The 20,638-nt window shown below is 40.1% G+C and overlaps 1 protein-coding gene across 1 annotated transcript in view; it reads left to right on the top strand.

Moving 5' to 3' along the window:
- The window catches only part of spon1a (spondin 1a), a 57,856-nt gene that overhangs the window by 27,458 nt on the left and 9,760 nt on the right, over positions 1–20,638 (top strand). The window contains exon 7 of the mRNA XM_086185308.1: positions 14,448–14,512. Coding sequence (XP_086041434.1) covers positions 14,448–14,512 — 65 coding nt within the window. The remainder of the gene's footprint in view (positions 1–14,447; positions 14,513–20,638) is intronic.

The raw sequence follows: 20,638 nt of genomic DNA, 5'->3' as shown, positions 1-20,638 counted from the left end.
GAAGTGTTCTGACATCTCTTGGCTGTGCAGAGTGCCTCCAGCGCACAACTAAATACAAACAAAATTACCCTGCAAGTAATAAGCAAATCAGAATATAGTACTTGTAACTCTTTTTTTTTTTCTTCAGGAAATGTTTTTACTTTTTATTTTTTTACAACCCACACTTTAACATTAAATCACCAAGAAAGACAACAGAAATTCATACTGTAGACGTTCTTCTCCTCCCACACCTCGGATGTTTCCATGCAACAATCTCCGTTGTGAGAAAGGTTATGAAATCTGCATAGATCTACACTCAGAGGAAATAAGCTGTCCCAATCATATTAATGAGTTGGGAAGGGAAAAAAAAAGACCCTAACAGGTATTTGCATGTAATTAGCACTAATAATCTTTTTATCATGATGGTTGAATGTGATGGGGCTGTTGTTCTGAAGGGATGTGAAAAGGCAGAAGCTCCAGCTGGTAGTGCTTCATGTGGTTGTCCTGCTATTGTAAAGGGATGATGCCTCCCTCATCCTGTCATAGGAGAACTATTAGCATCGCATCTGTCAACAGCACACTCCACTCTCACACTATACCATCTCTGCTTCATTGCCGGATTGACTTTTCTGGGTATAAAAGATTCTCCTGTTTATATTATGCATTGCAGACTTGGTCATCTGTTGTCTGTTTTCTTGAGCAAAATTCAGGCGAACATTATCATCATCTCAGTTTAAGGAAAACATCCCTGAAGAGACTCCATTTAAAATAAATATTTCATGGAAAGCAGATGTATTTCAGGGACCTTGTTAATGCTGATTAATTCAAAATGTAAATGCACAATATCAAACTTGCTCCATGCCACACACTCAACTTGACACAAACACACACACCCACACACAGTGTCACAGCAGAGGTTATTCAGTAAAAATTAAAGTGAAAGTACCCTAATAAATATTAAAAAATAAACTAGTTGAAGGCTTTTGAAAGACAATCTAAAGCAATCAATCAAACATACATCCATCAAAACACAGAGTCTCTCTCTCCTATCAATTTGCTTATCAGCCCATTGATTAATGAGGTAGCAGGCGGAGACTTCTCTGAATAAGTGATGTGACGGCTCTTTTTGTTCTCTTCAATCGCGAGATCTGTTCGTGGCAGCAGAATGGCAGGCCGGTTCACCAGGGGTGTGAGGGAGCAGCGGGGATTACCTTCCCCAGCGCTACAGTGTGATGACAATGCTATGATATTTGGAAGAATTTTTCTGGCCAGCATGGGATGACAAAAATCCATAGGTCTTATGAGCATTTTTGAAACGTTTAAGGTCAAGGAATTTTCTTCACTGCAGAGTGAGATGGTGTACATGTTCGTATAATAACCACTTTAGATGCACAACGGTGGATTTCTCGCCGAAATGCTGATATGTATATTTTTTTTAACAAGGAATTTAGCCCAATAGCCAGTATTTACTGATTGCAATATTATGTATGTAAAAACAAGTTTCTATGATATTTACACATTGAAAAACACTTATAAACATTGTGAATATGAAAAATAGTTTAGGGTCAAAAATCCCCTTCCGTCTTTTAGGCTTAGAACAAGAACACACCGTGTGCGAAGTGTACTGATTTTCATTAGCAGCCAAGGAAGAAAGAGGATCCTTTTTTTTAAAATGATACAGTTTCCCAGGCGTGAAAAATATTCTGTGTATGCCTTTGTAATTACAGATCTTGATTATCTAAATTCTCTTTGATTGCTCATTAATCACTCTCTTAAAGGTCGTAAGATTCAATTTCTTTTCTTTTAGAACTGTGGTATTAACCTTTGTGTATTTCGAGAGTAAGTTGTATATCTGTGACATAATAAGCTTTTTCTTATGACTACTAAGACGACTCGGTCTTATCCAAGGAGCCACCTTGCGTAGACTGAAATGTTGAACCTGAAAAATATCTTAAAAAAAACAAACAAAACATCAACAACAAAAACAACAAAAGACAACAGCAGGCTGGAAGTTAATGATTTGCTCTCATGTCTCTAAATCACATCAAATGCTTTCTTGAGCTTCTATCCTTCCCATGCCCCATGGTCTTCGTCTTTGGTTTGCTGCTGCACCATGCAATATTTTCCCATGAAACCATTATTAACTGCCTGTTGTGTGATGCAGTGCAGATGAGGCGTTCAGGGGCAGGCAGACCCAACCCTCCCTTTACCAAAGACAAGGCTAAGGTGCCTCTCTTTATTTTTGGGACCTCACTGTTGCGTAGAAATTTGAATTTTGTAAAGAAGGAAATCAGGAGTGTGACTGTACTGGACTGAAATAGGTATATGAGCCTCGGCGACAGCAACATTAACTCTCCTGTGGCCTTTGTTATACTTTCTTTTTCCTTTCCTTCTTAGTATCTGACTCACCGCTGGGCTTTTTAGGAGTATTTGAAATAGACTCTATGCTCGGAAAAAATGAATAACTAGATAAGAATATATTAATGGAAGTTGAATTGCAGTCAAGATGACGCATCTTCAAAGTGGAACTGAAGCATTTTGGAGAGCGTCACTTGCTGATGTGTTAAAGATATATCGTGTTGCTTATCGTTGACAGTTTCATACTGTCATGTGGTAGCCTTTTAATGTGATTATTTTGTGTTAGAAATGGATTTCAAACAGGAAAAGAGAATTTGCATATCAGCCAAATGTCAAAGTAATTTCACAGAAATCTCTTGTGTTGGTAAAAACAAAACAACGCATTTCAGAAAAAAAACCAAATCTGCCAGTACATTAAGTAAATTGACTAAATATGCAAAAGCATTCATAAATATCTTCATAACATTTGCAACTTTGAAGCAAAGATCTGTAAGTTAGTTTGTTGCCTTCTTTCTGCCTGTGTGTGTAATATGTGATGTTGCTGGAAATACGGCGGTGACAGTAACCTTTTCTTGCTGCTCCAGCATTAAATTCAATCAAGTAAGTGAAGGTGAAATTATTCTTTCTTGTCTTTGCATCTTGACTTAACCTTTAAAAAAATCATTGGAAGTAATCCTAATCTATACCTTCTATCTATCTTAATATTCCACGAAAAGTCTGATATTTAGGCATCTCTGATATGAATTATATTGTGGGACACATTTATGTGAGTCGCGCCCAATCATAATCCATAAGTTTCCCTTAAAAAAAAACCATAAAATCATCATTCCTGCACCACTTAGCACAACCCATAGCTATGACTAATGTTATTTTGAGCAGCTTAAACGGAGGCATAGGTATATTCTTACAGCCAAATCTCTGCCCGAGATCCTCTCAGGTTCTTCTGCACCATGCGCGTAACTTTTGGGGGAACAAATTATTCAGACAGTCATGACTAAAATGCTGTATTCCTATTCTACTCAACTACAATGCAGAGATGGGTCATTTATTTCACCCTGTTTCAAGCCATTTACACAGTTCCCTCTGTGTGGAAGCGCACTGACAATGGCCTCTTTCTCACCCATATTCATATTAAACCATTACAAATGTCAGTGGAGCAGCAGACAATATTAAACCATATTAACACTGTGACTCTGTTCCTAACCATTTCCTATTTGTGTCAATGCCATGTGAAATGCCGTTTCTAGCCTAAGAGGGAATTACACACGCTAAATCAAGCATCACAAATAAAGGTTCACTGCGCTTGTCAGGACAAGATGGAAATTATTCATGCAATATGAATCTTTTCCCTCCAAGACGAGAGAGTATGTCATTTGTACTGGATGATGTGTCTTCTCTAATGGAAACAAGCAGTTTCAAGTATGAAAACGACTCCACCGAGCTTTATACAATATTTTTTATGTCATTTTTTTGGAAGTGAAGCAGATTAGCTCTAATAAATGCTAATGATGTGATACTTACCAGACTCGATTGTAGATCGAGTTGTAAGATTTTTTTGTTGTTGTCTAAATATAAACCTGAGTTTGAGAGAGTGGTAACAGAGCCAAAACTGAATCTGACAGGCAGTTCATGTAAACTAAAGCACAGAGTTTTTAAGCCAAAAGTTAGAGACGTATCTCTTTTGATTAGCTGGAACTGAAGCACGTTGTTTTGTGGTTCTGTGCAGAGAATGATATCTGAATCCCAACGCCCGGATGTTCACTTGTTGCTCAGTGCCCAAATGATGAGCAACGCACCGGATCTGACCTTTTGTATGGTGCCATTCTTTCTAGTCACCATGTTCATCAACTGTAAATGTAGAAAAATGGATATATGGTTAATATATATTTAGCAGGTATTTTGAATGGAAACTCACTCGCAAAAGGATTAAGAGGGAATACAAACTCTTATTATGCAGGAAATTCTTAAATGTTACCTTTCTGCTGCCAGAATTGACATGTATCAACTACAAATTTATAAGTAGAGAAGTATTTGTTTCCAACGTGCAGAGTCATTCAGGTATTAGTCATTTCCTTCTCAGGCCTAACTCTGGAGGGAGTTTAATCCTCCTTGTAAAATCTGAATTTTCACTCATGATGTAATGCTGACAGGTGCAGCAACACCCTCTCTGTTTTGTTTTGTTTTTTTCACTGCAGCTTTTGGCTATTTGAATTGTGTGTGTGTGTGTGTGTGGGGGGGGGGGGGGGGGACTCAGGTTCATGAGCGCTGCTTCTCTAGACAGGGAGTGTGGTGATCAGGTTGGGTGCCCATGTGATAGGAGCGGCTCCATCTCCTTTGGTCTTTTTGAGTTATTTTCAGTACAGTTTCTCCATGTATGTTATGTTTCAAATCAACTGCTTGCTGGTTTAGTCAACTACAAGCTACTGAGACAGAGGATGGACCAAAGTGGAATTGTGGTGACGCGGAAGAACCCATACTCTTCACCACAGCAGCAGCCAGTGATGCCACCATCCAGCTTATGTTGAGTTTCCCTGGACTGAATGAAGCCTGGTGCTCGTGCTGCCTGGGTGTCGTAGATGCACTTCTGATCTACCGATTCTCCTCAGTCTTCTTGAGGGCCCAAATTGAAGTGATTGGGTTTTTGCTGCACCTTCATTTACATTTTTGCAAATCATCCCCAACTACCCTTGATACTTGATGTTCTTTGTGTCTGAATAAAATGAAAATTACTCATGTTTTGATCTTATATTGGTCCTTTTTGGCTTTGGCTCTCTATTTGCTTTTATGTCGACACTCTCTCTCCTTGTCTAATGTCTGCCAATTTATAAAGCACTTAACAAGTCATATAAAAACATATAAATGGCTACAAAGGGACCGGTATCGCCAGGTTTGCTGGAGAGAAAGTGGAATGGCCTTTGCAGTTGAGTCTTTTTAATGTCTTTAATTATCCAATAGGATCACACATGACATGGCACGAAATTTAAAAGGAAAGCCTCAGATTATGTGTGCTGCTGTTTGAAGTCAGGAAAATGAGGAATGCAGTCAGAAACTATAAAGGTGCTGTAAAAGACAGTTCCCGCTTTGCTGAAAGCCGGGGTACACATTCAGAGCCCAGGAAGTTATACATTTGTATATCCTTTCCAAAGGGAGGAGGATCAAGAGAACAATGGTTTAAGCAGGAGAAAGTGATGGGGATCTGGGGAGCATTCACCATTTTCAGCTGAAGAAATCCTTCGAAGTGAAAGACAGAGATTTTCATCAAAGGACAGGAAAATAACGTGGTGCTTGGAACGATATGATAATCAGGGCCCACAAGAGATTCAGTCCAAGACATCGCCTGACCATCCTTCATGTTCATCACACCAGCAATTGGGGGAAAAAAAATCATCCAGGTGACAGCTGGAAATGAACGTAGGGCTGCTAATCTTAGCAGTGGAGTATTGATCCTGAGGCTACATCCAGTCTCAGGAGATGTAGAGTGGAAGGGCAATTTTCTGTGCTACTGAAAAGTCTTTAACACTTTCTCAAGAGTGTGTCTAATGGAAAACCAGACCAGCAAGATGTGTGAAAGACAAACTTGAAGGGGTCTGGGAGAAGTGGGTGGAACGCGCTACACTTCTCCGACCCTGAGTCAGAAGCAGCAGGGGATGAGCAAGACAGCAGCATCACACACGCATGGTAGTCTGATGAAAAGAATGTGTAGCATATTTTATGCTTAGGGACTCTGGACTACCATGACAACAAAGGAGGCGTGGCTAAGCTAGATGAGATGATTGGCACTTAGACCTGCAGGAGGGTGACTCCCCTCTGACCCTTGGCCACATCACCTTAGAAGTATTGAAGTGTCCTGGTGCGATGGATTTGTGTACTGTGTGTAGTGAATATGTATATACAACAAGAAGAAACCTGCCTGCTGGTGCTGCAGGTTACGTGAAGAGCAGGAGATGCTCACCCTCTTCTGTGATGTTTTTTCTTTGTTTCTTTTCTGTTATTTGATTCTAGTTCAATGTTGTTTATAAGCCAGTGTAATGGTTCAGAGAATGAGAGACACTCGTATGTTGTAGTTGTTGAGCAGGAAGATTCATTCAGACCTCCCTCCTGCTATTTTCCTTGATAATACAAGTACTATCTCTTGCAGAACAAAAACACCTGCGATGATGATAACAATAAAAATGGTAAAAATCAATGTGGCAGGGGTGTTCTTCTAAAATAAAATGATAAAATGACAAATTCATATGCAAGACTGAAAAATCAAATTTTTTAGCAGGATATTTCATAGCTCTCAGTAGTTTTACAGTAAATTATGTACGTAAGGGTTGTTTTGTGTCCTGTGGTCTAAACTGGGTAGAGGTGGCATCCAGACAGTTCAGTTAACCTTTGTTTTGTTGAAACAAAATATACAAAAAATCTTCTTCATATCCAAGCCATGCCCAATGTCATTTTAATGGATCATTTTTGTTTTTTAACAGAAAACATCTGTCACGTTCTGAGTTTGACTGCTGAACAGCAACATTGCTGGTTGCTGGTGGTGCTGCACAGACAAGACATCTGCCAGTAGATGTTGAGTTGGTCTTACACACCTGAACCGGAACATAACACACACACTGGGCGAAAGACTCCTTAAGTCCATCTTGTGCAGCAGTTTAATGACTATTTTTTAAGAGTTAAAGCTGTGAAGCTGGTTTAACTGATTGCATGGTAAGAATAAATCAGTTGAAATGTCATTAAGGACTGTAAATGTGCCATTTGAGGCGCTTCACAAACAGACAGAGAAGCACAAACTAGACAGACATCGTCTCTTTTGGTTGTAAAGTATAATCATCGTTTGCATCTCATAATGCAGAAGAAGTTATCGACTGAGGGTGGTGGAACCTTTTCCCATCCCTCCACTGTCATGCAGTCGATAGACTACGGTGCCAAACTGCAGCAACTGACTTCAAAAGTGGCATTTGTTGAAAAATTAACATTTTACACCTGAAAAATAGTTATATTCCCTTCTGGTGCCAGGCTACGCACACGCACGCACGCACACACGCACACACACCCACCTCACTCTGTAGTAACCAGGTTGGCATTTGAAAAGCAATTAATGCACAAGCAGGCATGTAATCAGCCACCCTGTCAATAAAAGGCCCAGGTGCAGTGGAGGCCAACATGCTCAGAAACACAAATCACACGTATGGAAATCCTAACACACATTGCTTTACTCACAAACAGATTATAAATTTACCAGCACCTGCACCAGAGACATGTGTGTATCAGTGATTTCCTCCCAGCTTGAATTTATTTCTGGTTTAGACAGACGCAGCATGTGCAAGACAACTCTCAGGTCGCATTGCATTCACCAACATTCAGTCATTTGTCCAGTGCCTTTTGTGTTTCAGTAAATACACTCTTTTAACCGTAATTCCATGCAGACTTAAGAACATATGGACATAAACAGAATGGTTGTGGCTGAGCTTGACTTTAATTAGTTTAAAGCACGCCTGTGATGAACAATGTTTCCCTGAAGCCATGGAGAACCGCCACCCTGCACTGTGTTTCTGGTAATAGGAGAGAGGTAAAAGACATTAGGGTTGCTTAGGGTTTCTGTGCCTTTGGGAGAACCATGTGCTACTTGGGTATTATCTCACTGAGCCATTATATAAAGACTACACCCTCAACTCGCCTTGAGCCAATTTCATGGCTGGTCTCCTCAGCGTGAGCGACTGTGGCGTGTCAATTCCTCCTCAGCAGGGTAGACTTGGCCTTTGAGGTTCACAGGCCTCTGACATCAGGCTTAATTCCAGCACATGTTGTTGCTATTTTACGGGTCAACAGGGAAAAAAAGAGACAATTTAACCCTTATTATGCATTTGTGTCACTCTTGTGAATATTAATCAGTGTCCTTGTAAAACTTCAGAATCATTTATTGATTTCTGACCTTCAGTCTCAATGAATAAATCAGAGGGAGAAAACATCCTCCAGCAGTTACAAGTCCTAAGTTAGGATGGAACCAACAACTCTCACAGAGGAGAATCGTAAAATAAATTACTAATATTTCATCATATAATACCCAGTGTTTAAAGATAAAGTTACTTCTAAAGGTGCTGCAAGATCGTATTCTGATGCTTTACAATATGCGTTCAATTTCCCTCGGAATAATGTGTTTTCATAATAAATAACCTGCTACCTAAAAAAAAGAACATGAAAAGTACTCACACTACCATGTGATTAGAAAATATCAAAAATGTGTTCTGTGTTTTTCGTGTTCAGATTTCATGACTTTTGCATTAATCATTCATACCACCATAGTTCTAGGCCACATGATGAAAAATTCAGTTCACCCGCCATAAAATCTGATCATCTTGATCTAATCTTGTGCTGCCCCACAACAGAAGTTAAGAGCGCTTTTTAGGAGAGTAAACATGAAATATTCAATTAGATGGCTGACATTGACAAATGTTCCCTTCCTTCTCTGGACTCTGCTGAGATAATTAACTTAGAGCAGATGTTGTTTTATTGTATGTAATATTTTAAAAAGTCACACTTCAAACCACTCTGTGAGCCACAACATTTGTCCAGTCCGGCAGATGTCTCTGGCTGCTGCAGCCTGACGGTGATTAATGATTCAGGGGTTGTGATGAACAACGGGATGCAGAAATATAGCAGAGTTGATCACTGAGATAGATTTGTATTCTTTATAAGAAAGAGAAATAAGAGAAGTAGTGGCTCCCAAATTCTAATTTAGTAAGGAAAATTAAAACAGCATGTAGTCAAATGTTTGGTTTAGAGAAAAGCAAACAGATTACAGTAAAAAAAAAAAAAAAATCAGCGACAATATAGTGTGTATATGTTCTTCAGAGGGAGACTGGTGAGAGCTGATGAGACTTGGATTTTGAAGAAGAAGCAGAGTAACGCATGCATTGAGGTGCAAATATCCCCTCCTGCATCCACAAGGTGCCATTAGCAAACACGCACATTATGTTGATGTACATTACCTGAAGACAACACACGCTTACCTCCTGCAACCAGTGGGCGGCTCTACGATTTAAATCCAGTTGACGTCCTCTTGTGGGAATCTCATCAAATGTTTTTTTTTAACTCTGGAAAAGATCTGACCATGTGGAGGCCAGCTGGATCGCAACTGCAACACAGATCAACTACAACTCAGTCTTCATCAAGCTCATAAAGACTTTCTGACCACATTTGAGATGGATCAGGTCGAGCCACTGAGAGTATTTCAAATTGTGGAGATGGCATGTTGCCACCTGGTAGCTATGAATAATCTACCCCAAAATGTAGTGTATTCTTCCTTAGCTCGTAACACACCCCTGCTATGAGTTTTGCGGTCGGCATCATAGTTTTGCATAATCTTGCTGACGGACAAAAAAACAACCGTCACTGCGAACATGACGTCTTTGACAGAGAAGAACTTAACTGTAATGTATTAGTATTCATTTATTCAGTCACTTAGTTGGCTGTAAAAGTGGTGAAAGCAATATATTATCTAACTACATCTATTGGAGATTTTAATAAATATTTGTGATTGACTGCATTCAAATTTGTAGCAGCACTGGTTTTGACGAAAGCCGAGCTGTCATGAGAATTAATCAGCATAAGTTACGACATAATTGGTTACTCAGAATAATGAGAGAGCACACTGGAAATGTGAAAGCAGTGATGGGTACTGTATATTTGTTACGATGGCTTGAGAGGACATTTTTCAAGTCCAAATGAGTTCCTGAGAGGTTGTCCCTTAGCTGCCATCCTAGAGGATTCAATCAAATTATGGATTTACTTTTGCTCCACATTAAATTAGTGTAAGGAAATGACAGGCTCTCTGAAAAGCCAACTAAGCATTTGGCAGGAGGAGCGAGGGACAAGTTATGGCTAATAGGGTTCAGCTTTAGACATCTCTGTCATTAGTGGAAATTCAGTCCATTTGAGCAGACACATAATCTTTAAAATTATATCCTTGTCCGCCTGTCTTTGACATTATAAGAAGCAGGGAGTGGACTTAGAAATAATTCAGACAGTGAAGACTGTAATTAGTGGTGTTATTGTCCACATAACGGCTAACCAGGCAGGTCTCAGTTACTGTGATAGACAATGGAAATGTACAGCTGTGCTAATGTGCAAATTGCAGCAACATAGAAAACCCACTTCCTGGAATATTGTAACAAATCTGAACAATCTCAGAGGTACACAAAGAAACAAAAACAAGACGGAAAAAGAAATACATTGTCAAGATGCAAGAAAGAAAGAAATTACAAAAAGACATCATATGATCTCATGAATCCCAAACACAGAAAGAAGATTTCACCAAACAGAAAAGGAGCAGTCTCATATATTTGTTGTTATGGTTTGACGTCATTTTTACGGCTTTCAGTTCGTTAGTGAGGAATTAAGAGTTGAACATGAGGAAGTGAAAGTGTCTTATCCTTCTGACAACAAGCCATCCAACCCACAAGGCTCTATCCTCCGACCCTCTAACGTGACACATTTACAGGAGCACTGTATTTTTGTGTAAAGAGGAAGTCACCACTCACTGATGACCTGATATCATCAGCTGATTCTGCTGCAGCTGTATATTGTCTGTTCACCTACTCCAGCGTAACACCAGTATGACCAGTGACCATGAACACAAGTCTCCTGTGCTGTCAATCAATCCACCACCTCCTGCACCTCCATATTTTTCCCCCATATCCATTTCCTACTTTTAGTGGTCATAATTACGACGGCCACTAGATGTCACTAGTTGGATATCCTGCGTTGTACTACAGTACCAAGTGCATTTATCACCGATCTACTGGTTCTTCTGGGAGGACAGGTGGCTTTATTCAATGATCTGTGAGTGTAGCTGGGAAGTTCTAAGGTTAAAGGTAAAAAGGTTATTTGATAATCAATGCTGGTGATTTGTGTTGTAAGCATGTATAAAATTACGACAAAATCATTTCTTGATTTTTTTGAAGATAACTGCAATAATCTATAGTAGCTCAAAATAATGTGATGATATATATTTTTCTTATTGGAATAAAGACAACTGATGACTTTGTTTTGGACTAGTTTTTAGGCACAATTTGTTAGATGACAACACTGAAGAAAAAAAGCTCATTTAATGCTCCACCGCCATCGTGCTCAGTTCTCTCCTTAGGTTTCTTTCACTGGTGTTCTAAGGAAGGTAGTCTGTATGAGTTAACATCATCATCATTGGATCTCAGACACTAATGGTTTAACAGAATGAATGGATGCAAATAAAGTTACACTTGTTAAATGAGGAATGCATTGAGAGGCTGGAGATTCTGTAGCAAGGTAATGATCTGTTGCACATTCTGCCATTAAGCCAATAAATCAATGTGTTACCAGTCATTAAGTCAATAAATCTATGTGCTACTAGCCATTGAACCAAATGACTTTTGGCTGCAAATGGCTTTTCCTCTTGAGTCCTAAAACATAAATCTTTATAGTGTAATATACAAATTAAATGTGAGTGACAGAGCTTATCATTAGTGATGTGTTTTTGAAACTTTTCAAATGCTATTTATTTTGTATCCCGGCATTTCCAAGAAAGACATCATAGCTCATGAGTCAAAACTGCGTTGTCGACGGTACAAAGAAGGCAATTCTTTATGCAAAGGTTTGTGCAGGAATTAAAAACCTGTCTATGTGTACCACTATGCTTCAATGAATATTCTATGTACATAATAGCACAAGATAGTTGGTACATTAACTGCAATATACATAACAAAGCCAACCGACAAAACCAAGTTGTAAATAGGACATCCACAAAGTTACAGAGATTTAAAGACCATATCTAGTGGACACATATTATTAGCCTAGGGTTACAGTATCTGTATGAATGAATGAATAATAGGGTCTTCGCCTGAAGTACCTTCAGGCTCAGGCCCTATTATTCATTCATTCATTCATCGTTTTCCGCTTATTCCTTTCTATGAAGGGTTGCGGGGGGGCTGGAGCCTATCCCAGCGTCTAGGGGCGAGAGGCGGGGTTCACCCTGGACAGGTCACCAGTCCATCACAGGGCCAACACATAGAGACAGACAACCATTCACACTCACAGTCACACCTACGGTCAATTTAGAGTATCAATCAGCCTCGTCCTCTCTTGATGTCTTTGGACTGTGGGAGGAAGCTGGAGTACCAGAGAGAACCCACACAGGAACAGGGAGAACATGGAGACTCACACAGAAAGATCCTGTGCTGGAGCCGGGACTCTAACCCGGAACCTTCTTGCTGTGAGGCCACAGTGCTAACCACTGGAGCCCCCTATTATGTTTGCTTGTGTTTATTATTATTATTATTATTATTATTATTATTATTATTATTATTATTATTATTATTATTATTATTATTATTATTATTATATTCTCTTTGAGAGCTTTTTGACTGTATCAGTCTAGACAAATTCCAGGAGAACCAAATCTGCAAATGGAAAGCATGACACCTGAACTCACTGAACCCTTCCTCGACAATAATCTCTTCTCCTTTAGTAGACCAAACCATAGCATGCAGGTATAATTGAGTACATAAAAGAAAGATAAAATATCTGGCTTCTTTTATGCTCAGCTTCTGAATCACGATGCTACACTTTCACTGCACTAATCTCTCTCCCTCCTTGGTTGCACTCATTTTTACATCAAATATTTGTTTTATCCATTGCCTTCATCCAGAAGATTTTGAAAGTTAGCCAAACAACTTTCGCTTTACTGGTTTAAGATATGAGGTCAGCCATTCTTTCAGTTATTATGTATCGGGCAGCATTTGGATACAGGTAGAGGACAGGAGGCTGTAACTCTTCTTTGTTCCTGAAAAGTGGATGTTCCTTGGTTTACATTACATTCATATATTCATTATTGATGAAATTAATGAAATTCTATCAAGATAAGAAGAATGATCAAGGGAAAGTGAGAGGGCCAGTGAAAAAGAATCTGATGTTTCTAGTGTAGCGAGTAGAGTACATAAAATGTGTACTTTTCAGCAGTTATAACTCACTTTCCGACAGTTTAATTTGTTCAGCAAGAGGCTGCCAAAAAAACCCAAAATCCTTGCTACTGTTGTGGAGGCTGCAGAACCTGAGATACCACTATCTCTTCTTTGTCAGACCTGTATTCTTAAGAACCCTTGTCTTAAGCCACTGCTGAGACATAGAATTAGATGATGCCTCTGTTGGAGATCACATATTCAGAGGAAGATGGCCTGGTTGAAAGAAATAGAGTAAGTTACTCTTAACTACACTACAAAAATGAATATCCATGTGCAAATATCCATATGCAACTTTTCAAAAGATGAATTAGTTGGATTTTTTTGCACATTACAAGACCATTTTCTTTTTTTTAATCTATCCTGAAAAGCTTAACTAGAAATAACACCTGGATTTATTTCCTCCTTTCCTGGTGTTCCTTTTCATTTGGTGTAAATGCATATGATGTAAGACTGCATCAAGTTTGGTGATAGTGGAAGATGCAGGACCAAAGTACAAAATTGTGAAAAAGTGATAATGTATTAATGAAAATAAAACAGAGGAAACTAGAAAGGACTGGAAAAAAATCAAAAGTGACGTTCAGGAGGATAAACTAAACTGAGCAGACGATCCAACATGAGAAAGATCAAAGATCAAAACTTAAAGAGTCCATGAGAACACAACCTCAGACAGGCTGGACGGATCCGTGACAGACCGTCTGAAGAGTTCACTTGAGAGTGAAAAGCTGTCCTGCATGTGTCAGCTTGTGTAAGCTCAAACAATATTTGAAACTTCAGGAAAGGCGCAGCCATTCACTAAGATCCTTGGACCTAAAACAGGATTCAAGTCTGCCGTGCTTATATATCAGCTTTCTGATATCCTGTAATATAAATGCAATAACACAGAGGAAGAGAGGGGTTGAGCCTGTCTTTTGAGAGAGTTTTGTTACTTTCTTGAATTTATACGGCACATTATATCAGATTTAGTACAAGAAACCACCAGTTGACCGGAATGATTTTGTTGATTAAAGCCTTGTCTTCCATTGCTCATTCTAAATGATGCACTGCTATAATGATGTGAAGGGAGATGGCTCAGGAGTGTGATTCTCCCAGTGTATCAGGACTGATATGTCTTTGTCTTCCCTGCAGGGGGATGATGTCCTGACCGTCATCAAAATGAAAGCCCAGTGGCCAGCCTGGCAACCACTTAATGTGTAAGTCTCATTATTTTAATATTCACCAAACATTTTTGGAACTGACACTTGAAGTGGTTTTCATCTGTTACTTTAAGGGAGACTCTTAAATTGCTTGATTTTTCCAAACAACGTATGAGTCAATCACTGCCTTTAGACATCAGTATCTTGAAGACGTCACAGGCATGAGGGCTTTCTAAAACTTGTACTTATGTGTGTATTTTATTTATTTATTCAGACAGTAGGTCAGTAAGATACATTGTTGGATGATTGTGAAAATTCTGAAACTGCAAAAACTTCTCCTGCGGACATTGAGTCTAAACGTCAGAGGCAGTTAGCGGGAAAGTTAATTGCTTGAATGTTGGTTCCGGGATAAGAGGAATTCTGAGATTACTCTTCTCTCGTGTTACTTTTCTTGAGTACGATGTGTTGTTTGTCATCTCCTTTCATTTAATATGTTAGCATGGGTGTGAATGATCTCTAATCTAGATTTAAATGCTGTGTGATGGATGAGTGTTCTATAGGCACCTGCTCTAGTTTACTGTGAGACTTGTTGTTTAATCTGATTTGAATTTGGGGACTTTGTAAATGTGTCATCATCTTGAGATAGGTGAACTTGTTCTACTGCTATAAAAAGCATCTTCATTTGGTCTGCAGTGGACTAAAACATACTGAACTAGTAAAACCACCTAAGGAGATAAATAATGTGTCCTAAGTCTTTGAGGCCAGTTATCGTCCTGAAGTTGATCCAGAGCTTGCTGATCAGTTAAAAACTCAACTCAAAGATGCCCTAAAACTGCCAGCTACCAAATGCTTACAGCATGCATTCTTATTTATTTCTAAATTCATAAGAGCCATTTAATGTCTTATTCATGAGAAAAACAAGAAACTTGTTGACTCAGCTCACATGGAAAAGACTTGTGGTGGTGGTGTAAAGACCTGTGCAATCTTGTTTCCTTGACCACAGGACCTCAGTGAGGGCAGCAACTCTGGGCTCCAAAGGGAAGAGCACAGCCAGCCCTGATATCCACCTGAGCTAATTAACTTATATGGGCTCTATATGATGCTAATTAATTATTGCACTCAGTGATTGTGTGTGGCAACAACATGAATGTGTCTGATCTATTATATCAGTTTGAAGCAACAACAAAAAAACACCAAACCTACATGTTTTTGGTTGATATGCCATTAGAAGGGGGCGGCACGTTGGTGCAGTGGTTAGCGCTGAAGGTTCCAGGTTCGAGCCCCGTCTCCAGCACAGGATCTTTCTGTGTGGAGTCTCCATGTTCTCCCTGTTCCTGTGTGGGTTCTCTCTGGTACTCCAGCTTCCTCCCACAGTCCAAAGACATCAAGAGGGGACGAGGCTGATTGATACTCTAAATTGACCGTAGGTGTGACTGTGAGTGTGAATGGTTGTCTGTCTGTATGTGTTGGTCCTGTGATGGACTGGTGACCCGTCCAGGGTGAACCCTCTCACCCGAAGGCTGCTGGGATAGGCTTTAGCCCCCCATGACCCTTAACGGGATAAGGGATAAGAAAATGAATGGATGGATGTAATCGGAAGGAAATTAGCTCATAACAGAATTGAATTACATAAATGCAGATCTAATAGTTGTTGGAAAGTTCCACGCTGATTTTCTCCTTTTATATTTTTGTGTTTCATGTTCTCCTAATACTGGAATTTTCCAGAGCCCAAAGGGATGTAGTCAAATTCTTTCTCTCGTCCATCCAACTGTCCAAAGACACTTAATTCTCTGTCATAAATTTTTTAAAAAGCTAGTTTCAATATATAATATTTATTGTATATCTTGGTAACTATTCACAGAAAGAACTGAAAAGACAGACGGGTTGTTTACAAAGCGATGGACCAGCTCCACGCAAGTAATCACCCAGAAGAATGCAAAAACAGTCATTTTGGAATAAAATGGATGGAAGTTCCCCATTACAACTCATAATAGCATCAACATGATTTCGATGCTATCATTCCAAGGTGAAATCTTTACATAATAGTGCTCCACACCTTTTAATATTAATTTCTTTTAGACATATTGGAATAAGAGATACTGGGAGAAAAATATTGAGAGATATATTTTAGCAAACATGAAGACTAAAAGAGTGATTAAGTAACTTAAATACAGCAGTAGTATTTTTTAAATTATATATGTGATTATGTGTGTTCAGCGGCTTCACTCTGTAAAGTAAAGAGCCTCCCTCTTAAACCAAGCTTTCAAGTTCATTTGGCTATGATGAGCAGGATTGTTGCTGGGACAGAGGGCAAAGCAGCAGATATGTGGAAGACGAATAGCGGTGGGAGAGGAGAAGAATGATGCTGCAGTTGTGAGATCTATTATCACTGATATTACTGCAGTAATTTGTACACTGGAGGCCCTCCTAGACGGAGAGAGGTGTAAACATGCGCACCGTAAGAATTACCCATCGAAAATAGAGGTAGCGCACAGACCACAGACAGGGTAAATGGGCTTTCGAATAATAAATGAAACCTGACAGAATGTAGCAACTCCTAATTGGCATTAAAGCAATAGAATAAATACAAAATGACGGTCTAGAAAAAAAACAAAACTTGGAGGTTTGTGAATATCAGTCATGTTTTGCACACACTTTTGCACCATACTGCAATGCTTTGGCGAAGCAAACCAGCTCCACTCCCTGTGCTGTATGTACCTGTGTGCATTTTCTGTATATGTTCTTGAGATTATTGATATATTCAGGACTGTATTCTCCTTTCACTACCATATGCGTGAACTGAAATATATTGTTAGACAATATAATAAAGCACTAACAGCAGAGCACCATTAATGGACTCACCAGATACTTCCACTAAAGAAGGAGGAGTGCACCCACACGCTCCCACGATGGCCTCTCTGCTTGTTGTCTTTTGTAGTTTTTGGTATTTAAATGATTAAGACTCATATTTACAACTCACTATTATGTATTTGGCAAATAAAACTCATATTTAAAAAAAAAACAACTTTTGCGTTAGCTGTCAATCATGTGTGAGCTCCCTCACACTAATTCTAACTGGAAAGGAATCTTAGATTTCATGTAAGATAATGCCAGCTTTACATTTAGGGATCACAAAATCAGCTTGAGTAATATTCCCTTCTTTATCCTTTTAAGAGTTCCATACAAATGACAGGTCACCGTGGGAGTGACTGTTCCTGTCTCTACTCACATCAACTGCATTTTGACTGTGGCGGAAATAAGTGAGGAAACAGTATGAAGCCATTCTGAGAGCTTTGCTCAAAGGAGATACAGTAATGACAGAAATATGATTTCCACATGAAATGAGGGTGATGTTGGTGAGTACCTGCACAGATATGCACAAGGAGACTTACCCAGGTGGCCTGCACACACAAAGGTCAGTGCAGCTCACACAGCTCCGGTGTGGCTCACACTACTGCCATGGAAACAGGCTCATACATGTAGATTAATGCACAATCATGGTTGTGAAGCACTATACACTTTATCCTGTTTTCAGCATTAGTCTTCCTCAATCACATAGTGATGATAAAATAATTCACTCTCAAGTCTGGTAGAGTTTTGATTCGAAAATGTCCCACGACTCTCTTTATCCCACGCTCTTCCCTTCTAGGTTCTACCACCTTCATTAGTCCACCCCCACTCTCTGCCACTCTTCCTCTCCCTTTACAGCACCTACCTGACACTCTGGCTCCTTATTGTCTCCCCATTCCCACTCCCTCTTGTCAGGCATCTCTCTAATTATCTAAGGACTATATTTGGTCTTCAAGGGGCTACATTTGGTTAGCAGGTTACAAAAAACAACAAGCTGAAATGAACGGACTCATACGTATTACAATGTTGGGAGTCTTGCCTCAGTTCTGCACTCTGTTCCAGTGGCTAGAGTGTCAGCAGCTTTTGGGTGAGAGGCGGGGTTCACCCTGGACAGGTCGCCAGTCCATCACAGGGCCAACACATAGAGACAGACAACCATTCACGCTCACAGTCACACCTACAGTCAATTTAGAGTATCCAATTTATACTCCACACAGAAAGATCCCATACCCAAGCCAGGGCTTGAACTCGGAACCTTCTTGCTGAGAGGCAACAATGCTAACCACTGCACCACCGTGCTGCCGACAAGATGACATTACAGTTTAAAATTTTTTGCATGAAACCTTTTTTTCAATTTTTCATTTGTTGCCAAGTTGTGTTATGTCAGATGTTCATTATTTTACCAAAGTTAATTAACCATTAAATAAAAGTTATGGTGCATATACATAATGGTATTACAGAGAAGCAAAGCATCAGCAAGGCTACATCCAAGATGTACAATGACAGGGAAACCCAACTGCAGCATGTGTGTGAGCATGTGTGTGAGCATGTGTGTGAGCATGTGTGTGAGTGTGAATCAGTGAATCATGGTTCACCAACATCAGTGTTGGTGAACCATGAAGCTTTCTGAAGTTGTTATGTTATAAAATAAACCAAAACTCAATCATGGATGTCTGAAAACACTTGGTGTGTGTGTGTGTGTGTGTATGTGTGTGTGTGTTTGTGTGTGTGTGTGTGTGTGTGTGTGTGTGTGTGTGTGTGTGTGTGTGTGTACTTGTTAAAGAACAGTCCCAGATTACCATTCCAGGATACACTGAAGTTATCTGGGGTGATTAATTTGCTCATTTGCTACTGGCCTTGCTCTGTCTGTCCTTTTCTGTCAATTACACTTAACTTTTTTGTGGAGCCCAGGTGGTTGTCTGCGATAAACGTCAGAATTCCAGTAGTCACTGAGAAAAGGCCCTAAGAGTGACTCAGGTTTTGTGTTCCCAGAGGATAAGACCTGTTTCACGTCCTCGGAGGCCATCACTCCCTGAGTGCACATGGGCAGGCTTGACTTACCTCTTGTCAAATTGGATTATGCAGATAGATGATAGGTGAAATTAAATCACTGGCTAATTGTCTATGTTGAAACAAGAGTCTTTACACTTTAATTCAACTTATATGGGCAGATCAAATACCTGTAGTTCAGCTGTCACATATAACCTGTGCGAGAATACAGAATATTTACATTGTAAAAATATGGCCTCCTCCTTGAGCTGCCACCTTATCACAGTGGAGGAGTTTTACGTGTCCCAATGATCCTAGGACCTAAGTTGTTGGGCTTTCATGCCCTGGTAGGGTCATCCAAGACAAACAGGTCCTTGGGAAGGGACCAGACAAAGAGTAGCTCAAAAGACCTCAATAAAGAAGAACATCTTTGGATCAAGTTTTCCCTCACCCAGACACAGGTTTGGATTCCCTAGAGGGACTACTGGAGAGTGCCCCCTCTGGGGATTCCTTTGTTCTCCTGGAGGACTTCAACACTCATGTTGACAACTACAGGGAGACCTGGAGAGGCTTGATTGGGAGGAATGAAGCCCTCAACCTCCGCCTCCAGGAGAGTTTCGACCATGTACTGAGGGAGGCAGCAGACATCAAGTCCAAGTGGGCCATGTTCTGCGCATCCATTGTTGAGGTGGCCAATAAGAACTGTGGCTGTAAATTGGTCGGTGCCTATCGTGGCGGTAATCCCAGAACATGTTGGTGGACACCAGCGGTGAGGCATGCCGTCAAGCCGAAGAAGGAGTCCTATTGGGCCTTTTTGGCCCATGGGACTTTGGTGGCAGCTGACAGGTACCAGCAGGCCAAGCGGTGTGCAGCTTTGGTGGTGAGATGGATGGAAGGAATAAATATGGCATAGATGTCTGAGATAGAATAAGACACAAATTAAGGTGGATCTGCAAACCAATCCCATGTTTTCTGTCTTTATTCTCCTGGTGAACATCATTCCTTTTCTAAACTATCTCTGTGTGAGCCAACATTTTCTGTGCTCACCCATGCCTGCTTAAAGAAGAAAGACTAGTGCAATTTGAATGAACACGACAGCTCCAGAGCTAATGATGAGCAAGATTGCCAGAATCAAGCCGACCATGTTGCCAAGGCCTCACCAAGCCAATCCAGCGCTATTCTGATGAAGACGAAGATGCTCAGCCCACTACTGCCTAATGACTTGGAAAACCTTGAGGCAGTGATTCACCACAACGTCACGTCAACTCTGCCTGACACTGCTCTAACCCTGCGTAACTAGATGTTAGGATTCATCAAATCAGCCATCAGCGTGCAAAGGCCAGA

This window comes from Aulostomus chinensis, chromosome 2 (assembly GCF_037954235.1).
Source record: "Aulostomus chinensis isolate RoL2024-O1b breed Wild chromosome 2, RoL_Achi_v1.0, whole genome shotgun sequence".
NCBI classification, from domain to species: Eukaryota; Metazoa; Chordata; class Actinopteri; order Syngnathiformes; family Aulostomidae; genus Aulostomus; species Aulostomus chinensis.
This window is presented reverse-complemented; position numbering and strand designations above follow the sequence as displayed.